At 43.4% G+C, this 19058-nt stretch overlaps 1 protein-coding gene across 1 annotated transcript in view; it reads right to left on the bottom strand.

Annotated features, from left to right (window-relative positions):
• The window catches only part of robo3 (roundabout, axon guidance receptor, homolog 3 (Drosophila)), a 98599-nt gene that overhangs the window by 22784 nt on the left and 56757 nt on the right, over positions 1–19058 (bottom strand). Inside the window, exons 2-7 of the mRNA XM_030792236.1 lie at positions 18184–18510; positions 3058–3215; positions 2428–2548; positions 2143–2281; positions 934–1061; positions 108–119 (exon numbers count right to left, since the gene is read on the bottom strand). Coding sequence (XP_030648096.1) covers positions 108–119; positions 934–1061; positions 2143–2281; positions 2428–2548; positions 3058–3215; positions 18184–18510 — 885 coding nt within the window. The remainder of the gene's footprint in view (positions 1–107; positions 120–933; positions 1062–2142; positions 2282–2427; positions 2549–3057; positions 3216–18183; positions 18511–19058) is intronic.

Below are 19058 nucleotides of genomic sequence, written 5' to 3'. Positions count from 1 at the left end.
CTCCACCCCCAGAAAGGGTATGACCTTGTCAGTACCAATCAAAACTTTCTCTCTCCCACTGGCATACACGATGACATGCAGAAAGATGAGATGAAATGGTTACTTACGAGACGGGCCCACTAGAATTGAAGGATGGAGGATGGAAAAAGGGGAAAAAAACAAAACAAAACAAAACAAAACAAAAACAAAAAAACAAAAAACAAAAACAGACATGAGTAATTAGGAGATGGATGGATTTTGGGATGTTAGTTTGTATAAGAACGTTTTTAGAAAAGAAGAGGAAAATGACAAAACACATGTGTAGAACTCACTCAGGGCAGTATGTCTATGTGCCTGTGTGTGTGTGCGTAAGTGTGTGTGTGTGTGTGTGTGTGTGAGATAGAGTGTATGTCTGGGAATGGGCCGCGACACTAACGAGAAGGGAAAATGTGACAGGATGGGACACTCAGAGAAAAGAGGGGCTCTGATGGACTTATAGCCCAGACACTGAGATGCAGGGCAGCACAATCTGATAAAGATGTGACCCATTAATAAAACAACTGTCAGACAGAATAACATCTTGTCATGAGCTCTTATGAGGTGCATGCGGAATGTTCTTAATGTTTAAATTTGCCCCAAACTAAGTCATGTTCTACATAGAAGGGTAAATATGCCTCAAACAGAATGAAATTACTTTAATTCTGTCTGGCAGCTCCAAATAAATGGCTGTTGCCCTAGCACTTTCTACACTAATCAGCAATTTGCAAGACACGCAGGCGTATCTGGGTAGGCACAAAAGGAATTAAAAGTGAAGTGAGGTTAGGGAAGTTGTTTAGGTGTTTAACAGTGGGGTAATAGAGGTGGTTACAGCTGTGTCAGGTGTAATTGTGGGTTGATGAGGTGGAATGAGTGTGTGTCTCTGACCGACAGAGTGAACGTTTAGTCTGGGCTTACCGTGAACCTGCAGTGTGCCAGAGGCCTCGGCCTTGCCCACGCTGTTCTCAGACACGCAGGTGTAAGTGCCCTCATCTTCTGCTCGCACTTGAGACAGTCGCAGACTGTTATCGCTACGGATCTCTGACCTGTGCAAGACGCACACACACACACACACACACACACACACACACACACACACACATATATATATATATATATATATATATATATATATATATATATATATATATATATATATATATATATAATATTTATGAGGGTGACACTTTCTCTTGAAGTCTCTCTGTTGCTCAGAGAACCTGAATTCCTGTTGTCAGACAAGTCACTGAGAATGAGAGAGCCTTTTGAGAATTTTCTAGGCATTTGCCACCTGGTGATACTGCTATAAATTCATATTCCAAGAAACCATGCCAAAGAAAATCACAATAATTATAGTCAATATCCAGCAATAACACAGAGTAAAACACAGGAGTGCTCATTATTCTTGCTAGGGAAAATGAGCGAATCATCTCATACCTAGGTGTTTGTTTGCCCTTGTGGACCACTGCCAATTCTTTGGAAGCCACACAGCCAACGGCATATCCTAACCATTACTTCTTATTATTTTTCTCAGACTATTTTAATTCTGTGGAGTGTCTATTCCGTGATATTTTTTATAAAGTGAGTAGCATAGCCAGGGAAGTTAATATTGCTAGCCTAAATATCATTGGCAAACCAAAGATACTAGCCATGTCAGTTAAATCCTGAATGCCAGTGAATTGTCATTGGGTCAAAATGTGACAGGTGGACATGTCTGATAAAATGTTTGCCATTTAAGGATCCCTTTAATGACTTTCCACATAAAATGTCTGCAACTTTTTCTTTGCTTTGAAGGAAAGATCTGGCAAGCCAATATAACATGGGCTAATATGCATTGCCGTTGTATGTTTCGTGCAGTTACAGATTTAGTTGTTAATGTTTCAACAGTCAATTTTTTTGCCGCTGTTGTCTCCTGCTGTTTGCTCTCAGTGACTTACTATATATAAACATGTTCCAAAAAATGTAAGACACATTGGGGTAGTAGTTACTGCCTCCTGAAGTTGACTGGAAAGTTTTCCATAGACTGTGATGTCGTGGCGAATAATCGTTTTTTACTGCTGCCAAGTATGTGGAAACAAGGAATTGGCAGATGGGGTGGGTGCTGAGTTGTATTTCTAAGTCTCTCACCTGCCCCGTGGCAGCTCCCCCTCCTCCCTGCGCCATCGGACAGTGGGTGTGGGGTCTCCCTGCACCTCACACAGGAAGTCCACAGTGTCGTCAGCTAGCACCACCTGATTGACTGGTCTCCGCACAAACATGGGCCGTTCTGCAAATGAGAAAAGGCAAGATAAGAAATACACGCTCGGAAAGACAGTACGATGGGGTGGGGGCGGGGACAGAGAGAGAGAGAGAGAGAGAGAGAGAGAGAGGGGGGAAGAGAGAGAAATAGAAAGACAGAAGAGACTAACTCACCAAAAACCACCAGCTCAGCAGGGTCACTGTCCTTTTCTCCAACCATGTTGGTGCCCACACACACATACATTCCAGCATCGCTTTTGCGTGTGTTAGAAATCATCAGCTTCCCACCACGGATCTGCAGAGCATCAATAAATAAATGCGTGAGTGTGTGTTTGGATTAGTGTATCCTAAACACTGCCGGCTGTGGATGCTATGTGTATGCACATGTCACACAAGCCATTCCCTGCCCCACTGATATAAGCATCACCTCCACATGGGTTCAAACTGACTTGTTAGAGGATGCTGTTTCCAGTAAAGCTAAGCTTTCATGTCTGCTTATGCTCTACTTGACACTGAGAGAACCTCCCATATGATGAATTTGGGATGCATTCCCAAAGCCCGCTCGGATAAGTGGTTACCAAGAGTGTTATGGGTCATATAAATCAAAGTAGGGTGTTATAGAGAGTGAGTGGGACGGCAAAGAAAGAAAGAGAGAAGAGAAGAGAAGAGGAGAGGAGAGGAGAGGAGAGGAGAGGAGAAGAGAAGAGAAGAGAAGAGAAGAGAAGAGAAGAGAAGAGAAGAGAAGAGAAGAGAAGAGAAGAGTAGAGTGGAGAGGAGAAGAGAGGAGAGGGAGAGCTGACTCACTGTGATCCTCTCATCCTTATCATTTACGCGAACATTGTTCCTCTTCCAGGAGATGGTTGGCTCTGGATGTCCACGTGGTGGAATGCATTCCATGACCGCTGGCTCACCTGCGGCCACCACGACATCACTGGGCGTCTGGCGGAAGTCGTCCCGTAGAACTACAAAGAGGGTAGAGACATGGGACTAAGGTCAAACAGCGGAACATCGGGCATTATTTCAGTTAATCTGAAACAACAGAACTGGGGCAGCTCTCGCAGTGGCATAAATCAAACTCGTGATTATTTGCTTAGTAATTTTTTTTTTCCTTCTATCCATCCCTCTGGTCTCAATTTACTCACTGTCCCATGTTTCAGTCAGAGCTCATGAATAATAAACCACTACCATTCTGACACAAAGCAGATGAATAATTTAACCGCCCAGGCCGCTCGTGAAAATCTGGAGACTCCAAACTAATAAAAGAATACTTCCCGCAAATCCAAATAACAAAAAAAAAAACCACCATAAACTGCACTTAGCAGAACAGCTTAAACTTAACTCTGAGCACAACTAATAAAAAAAAAAGTTCAACACATACACATCACAAAACGAGCAATAAGCACAAGGCAAACATCTCCAATCGACCTTCCATCACCTGCGGGGCTGATGCCATCAGCAAGTCGTTCAATCTAGATTTCCATTTTATTGTCATTTATCAGATTCTTCTGCACCATCACTTCCATTACTTCAATCTGCTGGACTCTATATCTCTTCGATTGCAGACCAGTCAATCGTTATTTGGGGCTGCTCTTTCTCAATTGGCATCTCTGCCCCGGAGCTAGTGGAACATTGGGTTTATATCAGGATAGAACTTTATGAAGAGAAGGCCCTTTGGATATTGGACTTGTTCCAATATAACAATGAACTGAGGCTCCACTCAGAACACCAATATCCTGTGTTCTCACTCTAAATAGACTCACTTAAACAGTGCCAGTCTATTTCCTCATAGTTTCTCCGGACTTAGGTGTGAAACCGAACTCCTGCCTGGAGTCTTGAGTTTGAGTTCTTTACGGCCGTCAGTCAAAAGCCTGTGCACATCACCTGCAGGTACTCATAACTGCCACAGGCAGGTAGTGGCCATGATAATCTCAAATTCCAAATACAGACCCAGACACCAAAACTGTTAATAATGGATGATAATCTAGAAGTGCTACCGGGCCAGTATGGTGCAGCCGGCCTCAGCAGGCTACGAGGAGGTTTTTGGGCTGTAGGTCAAAAACGAGTTTCTGTGCTCTTTGATAACATCTGAGTAGACTGACCGCATAAAGGCGCCAAAGACTTCATTCCCTGGCCTCAGCCTTGCCCCAACTCATCCCAGATACAAAAATCAACTAAGAACTGCTGTTTGACCAGAGGCGTGTATGCATCTCTGGTAGCCTTACCGCTTATATCTCGCTCAAAAATTCACTTTAAAAACTGGTAAGAGAGTAAACTTTTTTTTCACTACTGTCTCTGGGAAAACTTGCAAACTTTTATGCAAGCTAAACTCTTGAAAAAACAAACAAACAACAAAAAAAAAATTCATCAAAATGTTATGAATGTTTATTAAGTTTTGATTAGCGCATCAAGGCTTTGGAATGATTTATTAAAAGGCTGGAGCCAGAGGGGGGGGGGGGGGGGGATTTATTGCATGCATTAGACCAGCCTGATTAGTAATATTGACATTCTCATCATCTAGCCAATCAGAATCTATCTGTGCATCCTTACATCATGAAAAGAATTCTGGTGTTAAATCACTTCAAATTTTAAGCTACTTCACGAAGCATAACTGACCAAACACTGACTCATGGGATACGTGCATGTGTGCAAAAAAAAAAAAAAAGATCCACCAACTTTTGCCTTATTGTTATGACTACATTATAGAATCGCCGATGTGGCCAGAATCAATATGAGGAATGAGAAAAAAAAAAAAAAAAGACAGCAGTGAATTGCACCAAACCTGAATATCTGCTCGCAAATCAAAGCACATATATGACTGCCTGTAATTATGAAGGTGAAGGACTTGAGATTTTTATTTTCACATTTCTCTCATGCAAGAACATTATTCATTTCTAAAAAAAAAAAAAAAATGTCATTATTCATATACATAACAGACAAGGGCTTTGCTCTATGTGTGGGGCTATTAGATAGGCACTGTCCTTGAGCAAAATGATTTCTCAATGAGATTCCAAATAGATTCTATCTCAACACTGTCATCTATAATGACTATTTTTTTTTTCTTTTAAACAAAAATGAGGCAGCTGAATACATTTCTGAGACAGCACCTGACCAGCATTAGGCTGAGTCTGTACAGAACATGCTCAATGACTTTCCAGCTATCTGATCATTCTTAATTATGTCAATGTACGTTTGTCTTTGCACACATAAGCTTCTGTGCGTGGCTGGCGTTTTTGGGTGGGTGGGTGGGTGGGGGGACAGATAACCATTAGTCCTGAATTACAGACCTAACGACACTAGGATGTCAGCCCAGCAGGGAGGGATGGGTCCAGTCTGATTAATGTTACCGTGCGTGCTAATGAAAGAGAGGCTAGGAAACAAAAAAACCTGTGGATATTAGCATCGCTCAGGGGGTGCCTTCCCTTTCACCTTTAATGGATGCCTGTCAGCCTGTATGCTTTCACTGCAATTTCCTTAAATGTCAAGATAGCGTGGCGTCCATCACCATACATGAATATACATGAGTGTATTTCTGGGGCCAGGTCGAGACAAATGAAAACGCTTCAGCCTTGAGCAACGTAATCGTAACTTCTCGATTTTTTCACACATCCCTTAGCTAAGGTGAAAGGCAAGTACTTACTCTTTTCATAATATTTATGAAGATATATGAAGTCTACACACACACACACACACACACATTTCATTTTTATGCATACATACATACAAACACACACACACACCCTATATATATATATATATATATATATATGTATATCTTTGGTTTCACCATATACCATTTGAATTCACTGATTCGTTCATATTCATCTGAATAATTGTAGAGAGCAGCAGCAAAACTCAGCACCGCTTCTCTAGTTCACAGTGTCAGATTACTGCCCACATTCTCCTGGGTCTTCAGTCTAACCCAAGTCTGGTCCAGTATCAAATTCAAAGCCTACCTGCAGCCCTCATTAACCCTGAAAACCAGGCAGGACAAAAAACGTCTGGAGCCTGTCAACACATGAGCACTACCTCTTCAGTGAAAAGCCCAGCCAAACAGCAGCGCCAAGGGGCTATGGAAATCTGGTGTTGACCTGTCAGGGCAGACTCAGGTCTGGAGCCTCTGAGGCCTGAGACTAGGCCTTTCCCCTTCGTTTCTGGAACTAGTCGCTGGATCAGTACCTCCTGAGAGATGGGTCCACACGGCTAGATGAGGTACTGGCAATTACCCATGAAGCCCTGGGGGAAGCGGATTAAGCCCACGCCCTCTGACCTCGAATCCGTGCCTCAGGGGGGAACCTTCTCTGACTACAACAAAGCCTGCGTAATCCTCCCGCAAGCACCGCAGTCCACTTCAATTAAGAGGATCCTCGCGTCGCCATTGGTGGATTCTGAGAGGCTATCCCTAATGAATCCCCGGACTCGAAACCTTTCCCCTTGAAAAAAAAAAAAAAATCAATTTCTCATCCCATACCTTCATTAATGTTTTAGAGGGATCTTTCATCGCGAAAAGAAGCCCCGTGAACATCTATCTGTCCACCCTTCACGTTTACCTAATTCAGCTGTCTGTAGACTAATGAGTCCATTCACTCTGCAGAGTTACAAACTGCCAAAGTGCGGTGATTTATAAAAATCAATGGAAAAATTGTGTTTTGATGCAGACACGTAACTGTGAAGCCTTTCTGCAAAGCAGCTATTTAACATTACAGAGCGTTCTTTTCGCTTTGTTTTTATGATTATGTAGCTTTGTACGAGACCACAGGTAGTCTCTGAGGTTGCCTCTCTCTGTCGAGATTCTGAACTCACGGCGAGATTGCCATAATTGCTTTATTGTAGCATTCCAGTGGTTCTGATTAAACATGCACGTTCAATAATCAGTTGTTTGCATATCATTAAAACGCATATCATGATCATCAGGCCTGAATACAGTTTTTTTTAACCATCTCTGTGATTTGAGATTTCATGAATAAAAATGCATACAGCAGAGGAAGAGTGACAAATGGCTCTTGCTCTGACTCGACAGGTTTATGTTTCAGGTCCTGTTGTCAGAATATGAAGCAGTCATCTGTCAATCTGTCTATTCACATCTCCACATCACACAACGCAATCCATCTCTCTCTTTCTCAAACACGCTCGCACGCACACACACACACGTACACACACACACACACACAGCCTGGATATGTGTTCATCACAGCAGACACTAGCGGCAATCTTAGCAGTTTATCATCCTGCAGCACTGATCTTATTAAATTCAACTCATGTAATCACAGAGCAAGTCAATAGCACTGTTACACATTCTAATCCATGCGTCTTTTTTTAAGAACCTGAGGATGAATTGCTTTAACATCCTGATGTGCCCTGTGGTGCATTTTATATGTTATACTTCAACAAAAAGTAATATCAGCATCATGTATTGCTGTATTGTCAGAATACTCTGAGAAATATGAGCTGGAGTGAACAGATCCGCTATTTTAGCATGAAATTAGTTCAACATATCACAGCTAACAATATTAGGATTTGTGGATGGATGTTTGATTTGTGTGTGTGTTTTTTTTAAATGTTTGACAAGCAGATGCACAGGTGGGAGTTGAGTGAATGGGGGGGGGGGGGGGGGGGGGGGGGGTGTATGATGATTGGTGATCAATAGCCCAAATTGTCAGGGGAGTTTTTGGGGAGCATATGGAATGCCCAGGGCTGGTCTCCAAGCCGGTCTCCACTTTCATTGGGTTTAAAAGGATGGGATTGTCCTTTGGCCTTTAGCCACCACTCAACCACCTCACACCAGGGAGAAGGTCTTCGCATTCCATGCATACAGACACCAAACACCAGCGTGCCCCCCAGACAAACTGACCATCTGGCCTCAGCCACACTGTAGAACAACCAGAATCAACAAAGGGCTAAGGTGCTAACACAAACAATGATAACAATGACAACAAATTGTTGTTATTTTGACTGAAATACAGAATTTCTGTCAACAAAGACAGAATGTAAAGATTGGTTTCTCTCTTTTCGCTTCTAAATCTCACAGCAATTTTTTTTCTCAAGCCGGGCAGCCATTATAAAGCAGTTCCACTTGTTGTTTTGTCTGGTGAGGAGAGAGAGTAGTCAATGCGGGAAGAGAATATTGAGATGTCCCTTTGATGTGGTGCAGTGACAGGCTCAGAGAAGAAGTGGCTCTTATGAGCTGGAGTGGTTGTGTTGACAATTACACACACAAACACACACACACACACACACACAGTTGAAGTGAGGCTGCTCTGACCACTACTTCATGGAAAACCACCATTAAAAGATCATTTATATTTTTGAAAATGTTAAAAAAAATATGTGTGTATGTGTGTGTGTGTATACGTCCTGAATACACACATACGTCCTGAATACAATACACACACACACACACACACACACACACACACACACACACACATATATATATATATATATATATATATATATATATATATACAGCCACAGCAGTATTTCAGTCTGATTAATCTAATCGGCTTAATCTGACCAGTTTGGCACAGCGGTCACTATTTTGGAACATATCTGACTCAGACTTTGATTCATGGCCATTTTTGGAAGCAGCACAATGTTCTTCTTATGTGTTGGCAGCAGTAAATTTCAAGGCTGCACTCGGGGGTGGGAGGGGTGGGGTGGGGGTGGCCGTCTCCTTCAGTCTCTCTCCATTATGGCAGGTTATTAGAGTAGCCGCAGACTGTCCTAGGACTGCTGAACACAGCTGTCATGCAGGGTGGGGAGAGGACCTAGACCTGCGTCCTGAATGCACAGGAGATAGGAGGTGGGAGCAGAGAGTGGAGTGCTCTCTCTTTAGAGGAGGCACGTGCTGCCCGGACATCTGTCCTACGCTCTGGATCCCCCCCCCCACCCACCCCCAAACACCCTACACCCCTTGACGTTTTATCATTTCCAAACCCCGATAGGATCAAAGAGGCCCATACTGGATAATGAGAACGGCACTGGGGATGAAGGCTAGGAGCCCAGACAGATATTGCCTTGGGGACACGGGGAAATCAGCGCCGGGTCTCCGCTCTGGACCCGATTCGTGTGTTTTTTTTTTTTTTCCTCCCTATCCTGCTTTTGTTTGTCATGGCGTTAGCATGTGCGTGTTTGTCTTTGTCGCGCCACTCATTTAGATGCTGTCTCTTCTGTTTAGCTGTCACCTGAGTCCAGTTAGGAGAGAACAGCTGGGGATCTCTCTCTCTCTCTCTCTCTCTCTCTCTCTCTCCTCCCCTCATGGTCTTTCACAGCTGATTGATGAAAGCATCTGGTCCAACGGATGTGGTGGCTGCGCATGAAAAATTATTTCCTTTATAGCCCGAAAAACGTTCTGACCCAGCAGGTTACGGTTAGCACTTGCCCAAAGTCACAGCCAGCAACTCTAGAGTTAAAGAAAATAATTGAAGGGGGAAAAAAAAAAATCTTAAATTTTAAAGACCAAAAGCAACAGAGAGGTGCACTGAAGATGCGGCTGTCAGAAAACAGAAATTAAAGGCCAAACATCTCACATAAAAAGTTTGAAATCGACACATTGAAGAATCAGACAAAAACAGTACTGTTCATAAAAAGCTCCTCCATAAAGCACATATACACAGACAATGCACCTATATATCGCGTTGAGCCTAGGCTCAGGAGATGATACTTTTACAGCTAAGGCCTCGTAAAAACCGTGCCTGTTCTGGTATAGCGCGTGCTGAGAAATAATGGCAATATTTCATGTGTTTACGACATGAAATCGGTTCTCGCTTTCACAGGGCCTTGCAAAATGATCTGCATTCAGTTTGGGGTAGGTTGGTTGGGGTGGGGGGGCTGGGGGAGTCTGGGTTGACAACGAACGAGACGTGTTGTCAAGGTGCATCATTTCAAGGCTTTTAACTGCTCATAAACACCCAAGTCTGGTCTCACCCGCCACCTCTCAGACCTCGGTGTGTCAGAGCGACAAATTGAAGTAATAAATGAAGGGGCCTTAACGGCGAGGCCGCATGTGCGGAGCTAGAGGAGGGCCTCATTATCCCGGCCTGAGAAGGAGGTGGGTGGGGGGGTGGGGTCTCCATCAGCGGGGTCCTGTGGCAATGAGCCCGGGGTGGGGGTGGGGGGGCACTCTGACCCGCACCCAACACCGTGTGCAAGTCTGTATGCGTTCTCCTTTAAGCTTTTTCTGAAGGTGCACCCTCATTCAACACTCGTATTTCACACGGAAAATGCAGAGCGGGCCAACCAGAGCTACATCGCTGCACAGGTTTTTGGTCCGTGTTCGTCGGGTCCCTCATTTGTGGTGCAAATCCCTCCATCTAAAATTGCTGGGGGATTCACACACCTAGAGCCTCGCCTCTTGCCAAGACCCTTTCCATCACAGCTAATCAGAGGTCTGCTCCTACTCTGTGTTCACCGGAGTGTAGTGAGAGTTTAATCTCCAGTACCTTTTGCCAGCATTTGGCAGTTGGCCATTCGGAAGGTGGTGACAGCTAACGCATTCCCCACTCCATGGCACCCCCTGAATGTCTCTCAGAGCGACAAGCTTTCTGTGCAGCTACTGCCCACACACACACACACACACACACACACACACAGAATATCAACTTAGAAGCCTTGGACAACCCAGCCGTACGCTGTGCGGAATAAACTGAAAGAAATGGAACAAATCACATTACGGTATTACACACCGGTCTCTGAAGATGAGATGTTTTCAATTGTCGACACTAGAAGAGATGTATTCAGATGTATTAGAATACATCAAGAGAGGTATTCAAATAACTAGGTCTGCACAGATATTTAGGCTACACATAACATTTTTTGTAGGTAAATAAACTGCATGATTTTAGTTAAGATTTTAACTCTCAATGTAGATTTTTATTACTTGATTTCAGATGCTAAAATAATTGAAACTGAGAGAAGCTGAATTTTTTTGTTTTGTTTAACAATTGTCAAACACGATAATTTATTTTGTCAGTGTTCAGATGTCATTAAATATTCATGCCATGACAATAATTACTTACTTCTGCTTAAGGGGCATGAATTTACATACTGATGAATGCCTTATCTGACCAAAAAGAAAAAAAAATCTGTCTAAATGATTTTGACAAGTTTCAAACTTTCTCATCTTTGAAGAATGACAAGCAGAGGACACCAAAAGAAAAGAAAACATCCCTCCAGACAATGTAATTGTTTGCCGAAAACCTCCAAAACAAAATTGCTACAGCAACACTTCAAAGTTTCTTTTTTTTTTTTTTTGAGAACAGTACCACTCAGCGGGTGGGTCGGCTTCGTCTGGTTTGCTTTACTGTATGTCTGATCGTTCTTCGCGGCTTGGGCTCTTGTTGCGTGTGTGCAAACTGAAGCTACCCCTTGTGCCACCGGACAGAAGGCTGTCCCAGAAACGGCTGAATAAAGAACAAAGGGAGGCGGGGGGGGGGTAGAGGAGGCCTGTAGTATTGATGGCAAGGCTATGGGTGCCCCAAGGCCCCCCAGTGCTAGTCTTTTGTATGCAGATAACAACAACAATAAGTCCATTACTGAGGTGGTCTAAGCTCATGCGTGTGGCCATGCATTGTCCTAGCTAATAGAGACATTGTCTGCACAGAAAGAGGATTACTTTAATCTGGTAATGGTCCACGTTTCTTCTAAATGAGGGGACCACTGGTCATACTGACCCCTTTGTCCACCAGTGTGTCACTCCCCCACCCACCCACCCACCGAAGACTATCAGTGCACAGTATAAGTACCATCTGGTAAAACCGAAGACCCAGCCTTTCCAGTCTGTGGCCAAAAACAACAACTATCATAACATACCACTCTAACTCCAGAACGCTTTGTATAATAATTGAATCAAACGAAATGACACTTAATGACATTTATGAATAATTGAAAAAAAAAAAAAAGACAAAAAAAAAAAAAAATGCCCCACTGTGAGAGAAAGCTGAGTGGTCCATAAAAAGACATTTTGCTCCATAAAAAAACATTACCCTGCATCAAGCGCCTGCAGATCTAAGTGCTTATAATGCTCAAGGGTGTAGGCTCAGTTAACACCACGTCCTGAGGCAAGTTCGGCAAAGGACAAGTAAATCAACCACACACGAAATAACGAAACCCTCTTTACTTACAGGGACAAACAAAAAATATTGTGCGGAGCTCTAGTCTCTTAAATTCCACATCACCTCTCCGTCTTCTCACCATCACCATCATTATGGGAGATGACAGTAATCAAACAGAACAGGGCTGATTTGTCCTGAGAGCAAGGCTGAGGACAAGTTCCAAAAAAATAAATAAATAAATAAATAAAAAAAACGTTACAATGTGTCATCTTAGGACTTTTTTTTTTCTTTTCTTTTTTTTTTTTTCATTCTGAGGTATTCACGTCAAAGCAAATCCTCAGATCCTTCAAGGTAAAGCTTCGTGTAAATGTCGCCATTCCCTCTGAATAAATAACGACATCAGAGAGTCTGAAACAGACATTACAAACATGAGCAGGCTGAGACAGTGAGCTGTGCGCTGTTCCTGAAGGAGTATTAGATTAGGCCACCTCCATCTCCTGTAGGACATACAGGATTGAGTATCAAGAGATGGATGAAACAGAGCTGTCATCTTAGATGCTGTCTTTTGGTGTTTGCTGGCATGTCCTTCAGCTGAACCATTAACCTTTGAATGCAATGACTGAGAAAACCATAAAACCAAACAGTGCAACTTCATTTTATATAAGGGGGTTGGCTAGATTTCTGTCTTCCTGTGGGGTGTATCGTTTGATGGATGTTTAATACAAAGGCGAGTACAGGGTTCAGAGATTTGAGAAGTCTAGAATCAAATAAAGATTCTTTTGTGGGACATGGAAAATAATGTGAAAAACAGCCCTGTTGATGCAGTGCGTGCGTGCGCGTGTGTGTTCGTGTGTGTGTGTGTGTGTGTGCGTGTGCTCTCCTGCCCACTGAACACAGAGCAGTGTTCTGGGCCAGTACCCTTACTCTCTCTTCTGCTCACTGGCATTGCCAACATGAGAGCGACGATCAATCACCCTGTTGCCTCAGCAGGTCCAGCATCTCTAAGCTGCATGTGTTATAAAACACAGAAAACGTAAAGAGCTTTTACTGCTGGCAACCACAACAACACTTTAACTGCCAGACACAGGACATAGCTTTGGTCTGATTTTTCTCCACGCCCCTGGAATAATTAGAACTGGGGAAGATCCAGCAGTTCCAGTTTTCACAAGCCCGAGAAAACCTAAAATGTGGGGAGGCCAATTCAAAAGTCAGCATGATACCCAACGATATTTCTGGGTTAAACGTCTTGGTCGGTTTTATCTAAAAAAAGATAGCATCTCATTATCACGTTTTAAAAAATCGAGCAGGGTAAACTATACCGAATATGCAAACTGTTATTACCTAAACCGTTAAAAAAAGCTACAGACTCAATTGAGGGGAGAAAAAAAAACTTGATTTTGAGAGAAGATTTCCCTTCCTAGCAGCCAGACTCTGGGGACACAATATAATAAAGGAGAAGACTAAAGTCTGATGATCTGAGAATCTACCACACAGGATCCTAAAAACAGCAGCACCATTACCGAGGACAAACCTCATAAAGTCAGCCAGGGGACAAACAAGCCAATTTTGTTAGTTTATTCTGAAAATGTAACTTGATTCTCCACAAAATGTTTCAGAGGTTTGACTGATGGCACAAAAAAAAAAAGAAAAAAAAAAAAAAAACCAGAGGGAAAAAAAAAGAGATTCACATAATATGATTCACGCTACCCAATTCTTTTTTTTGTGTGTGTGTTCATTTGTTTTGCTTCTGTTTCTAAATAAAACTAGACAGCAAATGACTTATGTTTCTTCACTATTTGTCTGTAAACAGCAGTCTGCCCCATTAATGAATCTTGATTGATCATGTTGTCTGGTACAAATTTTTGTTGTCCTCTATTGCTGCCATATTCAAGCCGTAACCCCGCCCTTACAAAGGAGCACACACAAACAGATGCGCACCCATTCATTAACATGAAGAGGTAGGGTGAAGGGGGAAGAAGGGGGGGGGGCTTTTTAAAGCTCTTCCTCACACCACCTGTTGTCAGCTGAGCAGAGAGCTCTCTGTCTCTGTCCCCCTCTGACCGCCCCCTTGACCATCGGCTTAGCCACCAGCTCATTAGCTCCGGGGCTGCTTTTCTAACCAATTCATTTTACACGCAGGGAGGAACGGACCGTAAGACGGCTCCGTGACCGCCGGACGGAGCGTCCTCATCAAAACGCGTCCATCTGATCCCGCCTCGTCAGCAGACGCCGTGGCCCTGTGGCTCCAGCAGCTAACTGATCTCATTACTACAGGGATCAGTAGTGCGCTGACCTGCCAAGTCCGCATGACTGAGGTAGCAGCACAGCAGGGTTGCACTGACAAAGGGAGGGCTGTTCTCCTTTCAATGTTCCATTTAAAAACGCTGAACTACCAACGAATACCCATTTTTGGTGCTCTATTCAAATTCGAGTGTCTCAAACTGTCTTGTCCGTTCTAAAATCCCTGTAATGAAACCCTTGTACTGAAGAGATTTTTAACTGTGACTGAGTACAGTGTGAAACTGAACGTTCATTCTGATGGGCCGACGAAATGAAAAGAAAACCTTACCTCGCAGGCCTTTCCCTCTCCGTCAGCAGCACTTGGTGCTGATTAAGAGTTTGGACTTTTAAATCTGATTGTTAACAGTGAGTCTGGGGCACTCAGACTAATTTCAGACCTTCAGAGCAATAAGCTTAATGGCAGTGTAGGGACCAGACTCAGGGGAGAAACAATGCGCTCTTTGCCCACAGAAGTAATTGTTACAATATACAGGGCGTGTGCCCTCAGTGGACAACCTCAGACAACCTTATCTGTTATGCTTCCAAAACCTAATCACCAAGAACCATTAATCAGTGTTTGGAGACTGAGTCTTTCAGTCGTATCCCAAGCTTTCTTGTGGGGATTAACGAGGGTGAGAAAGTTTGTCATTCCTCTGGCTGCTCAGCACGGTGGAAGAGAGAGTCAGATCCCCAATTTCACCTGTTCATTCTTAGCATGCTCCAGGACAGCTGCAATACCGTCCTCACCTGTTCCCCTGGAAACCAGCACTGACCTCCAAAAGACCTTCAATCACCCAATCCCTTAGGCTTTTGGTCCCTTAGGTCTCTTAGGCTGGGTTTACCCCAGAGGCCCCCATTTGAAATGCAGCAGTCCAATTGGCCTCCACCCTTATTAATATTCATGAGGCATGAAGGTAGCTATGCAGCCACTTGATAATGTAACCTTGGACGCTAAAGAATAGGTTTCCACAAACAATAGAGCACTCATTACGCTAATGATTGCTGTATGTTATCTTCCACTAACCGCAGATGGGCTTTAGTAACAACATCATTTAAGCTGCAGCTAGAGCACTTTGAAGTTGCAACTACGATATGGCATGTTGCTGACATGAATACAGTTCTCAAAAGCTTGTCTATAAAAAGATAATGCAGAACCTCCTTCACCATGCATTCACACTCACCCACACAAGTTGGTCTGATGCCTGGAGCCGGTCTTCAGAACATCTCTCATCTGTACTATTCAAAACTCCTGACACTCATGAACATGTTGTCTGTCGACGGCAGATGGAGGTGGCGTTCCAGCCCCCATTCGTGCCCCTTACCCCCCCCCTCCTCCAGAAAAACCTGTGACCCACACCAGCATGCTGGTGGGTACTAGAGATGGTTGCTCTATTTCTACACGCCACCTGGCTAATGAGCGAAGGCCACGGTTAATGCCATGCTGAGACCGGGCCCCATGTGCCCCCTCCGAGAAACTGGCACAGGCCCAGAGCCGAAGTCTCTTCCAGACACAAAACTCATTTTGGGAGGAAATATAGAACACTTATCAGGGAGGAAAAGTTCAGTCAGGTATAAACACAGACAATCATCAACAATGTCCAATTCACGGTTGGCGAGATAGCAGAGACAGAGAAACTGAGTGGGAGGAGGGAATGGCTCCAAACGGATATTTTCCTTTCTGAAGCGACGGAGCACAAGAACAGGAGCAGGGAGAGTGTGTCAATCAACCAGCTGCACCGTTCTACAGACACACTAAGTCCTACCAATTCCTATCCCTGGCAGACACTAGAATCAATACAACCACACAGGGTGAGGGAGGTAAGTCAACACAGCATCTTAACAAAAAAACCAAAAACCCTGAACTTGACATTGTTTGCTGCTGCTCTGATTACCTGCATCCAAACAAATCATCAAATCAGTGTTTTTCTATCCTTTGAATTTTATGAGCGAAATAGTTCATTTGTCGGCAAGGAGATTTGGATTCCACAACAAATCATAATCCCGCTGAAAAGAGCTGAATGGAATTGATGGAGTTGCAGAACAAATGCAGGCAATCAAAGGCCCCACATTCAATGGTCGCTGACCTAAAAAAAATTACTTGAACAATTCCTGTTTTCAAAATATTATTCTGAAAGGGCAACGGTGATTATATTTCTATTTCTCTGACTTTTTAACAGCTATCTTACTCAGACATCACCTATCAGTCAGACAGAGCAGAAATGCTACAGCGAACTCCCCACGAACCCCAAGGAAGGCCTAAAATATAAATTACTCCCACATTTGCTGGAATAGCGGTTATCTCTAAAAAACACTGCACTTTCAGAAAGGAAATGTCCATTTCAGGTGATTGGATCAAATCTCATTTTGAGCACACGCAATAAAACAGGGTCGTACACATATGCATATAAGTGTTTAGCGACACATATTTCACGTTAAGAATCAGAGAAGGTGAAAAGTTCACCCTTACATAGCCCTCTTCCATGTGAAGATGCACGACTTGGCTAAATTCCACAAACTAAAATATTTTCATGTTACCACTGCTAGGACTGAAATGCATTCATTCATTCATTGACTGAATGAGTTTAAATCATGTGCGTTAATATCAGCCATGAAAATGAGTTTACAGTTCAGGACTTCAAAAAAAAAAAAAGGTGCGGGTCTTTAGGGAGAAGACTTAGTCTTCATTGTACAGTGGTTTGGATTTCATTGAGCTGTTTTCTCCCCTCTAGCTACTGAAGTTTCATAGAAGCAGTGACTTTTTCTTTTTTAAAGACTTAGCCTTTTTGGGTTCACAGACGGCTCATTCATACACAATATAATGACGCAAGTCCTGTCTGAGGCATATTTGAGAGAAATATTATCTCACATGGAACACAACAGAGTAAAACTGTGTGACCAGTTATTAGTTTGCCATCAGACTTGCATAGCATGGACAAATAAATGTCACTGCTTGTCTAAGATCATTCAAGGTGATGATTACAAAACAGTACAACTAGAATTATGTCGAAACTCTGCAGGCAACACTATAATAGCTCACAAGAGACAAGAATGTAGGTCCAATTTATTGTGAATAATTGTCCGAAACGTAGTTACACGGGCTACCCTTTTCGGTCAGATGTGTGAAAAAAGTAACACAATTCCATTAAGTAAATATAATGGAATTATGTATAATCCAATGACAAAATCAAACTGTGCCATCAGCATTTAATTAGAGCGTAGTAGATATCTAGCCCTGCTGTTCAAACCTGGAACCCAGCCATGAAAAACACTCTAATGCATTTGTATTTTTGGTCCAACATCTGCTACCTGGAAGCTACCTCAGTTTTGTTCCGCAGTCTCCTTTCCTGCAGCAGTTATTATCTCGACTGTGAGCAGCCATCTATCCATATTAATACTCTAAATCAGATTACTCCCCTTAAAAACAACAGTGACCTCATTCTTTTCCTCCATCTAGGGAAATCTCTGACGATGGCCCAACAGCCCGCAGATTGCTAAAGCATGCGAGAGCACAGAAAGAAGGAGAGAGAGAGAGAGAAAGAGAAAGAAAGAGAGAGAGAGAGATAGAGAGAAAGAGAGAGAGAGAGGAAAGCGTAGCACTTACTGGCAACCTCCAGAGAGGCGTTGCGACTCACGGCCTCCCCCAGATAATTCCGGGCCACACAGACGTAGACGCCCTCGTCGGGCTTGCTCCGGCGGCCGTGGACGATGCGCAGGAAGAAGAGAGAGCCGCTGGGCAGCAGCATGCGGTGGGATCTGGGATCCTCTCTGTCCGTTTCGACCCGCTCTCCGTCTTTATACCACTCCACCATAGGACTGGGACGCCCCTCTGCCTTGCAGTTCAGAGTGGCCGGCTCGCCTTTGGACACAATCAGGTCAGAGGGGTGTTCCACAATCCGCGGCGGGGCATCCTCCAATCTGGGCCGGGATCCTGTAGAAAGAGCAACGCCGATGAACAGGTTATGTTGAGAGAACCAACGGTATGGGACTGAGGAAATGCTTTTGACATCCAAATAAGTTGTGGGAACAGACAGCGTGACAGACTTGTTTTGGTGAATCTTCTTTTCAGGACAAACAGCTTCACTTTACATCAGACGCTCGTGATTTCTCTGCTCACGGGCAGGAAGGAGGGTTAAGAAGGTGCAAATTGTAAGCAAAATCACAACACATTAATTTTCTGTCTTTCCCTCTGCACGCCGTCGCTGACAAAGATGGAAAATGTCATTTCGGAGAATACTCGGCTCCAGAAAATGAAGACATGTTGCATATGCATGGCTCTTACATGCAGAATATCAATTGGGTGGATGAAATTACATGCTCTAAATTCACCAGTTATCAAATAAAAAAGGTAGAAATGGTAGAAATATATTTGATTTTTTTTTCTTCATTTTTCACACTAGGGGGAGAAGTGAAATTTAAATGAATAATCTTGTCCGCAAGTTTAAGCCACGCAGGGATTTGTTTTGACTGCCAAAGGTT

This window comes from Chanos chanos, chromosome 15 (genome assembly GCF_902362185.1).
Source record: "Chanos chanos chromosome 15, fChaCha1.1, whole genome shotgun sequence".
Classification (NCBI taxonomy): domain Eukaryota; kingdom Metazoa; phylum Chordata; class Actinopteri; order Gonorynchiformes; family Chanidae; genus Chanos; species Chanos chanos.
Note: the sequence above shows the minus strand (reverse complement) of the source record. Positions and strands in the feature narration are given on the sequence as shown.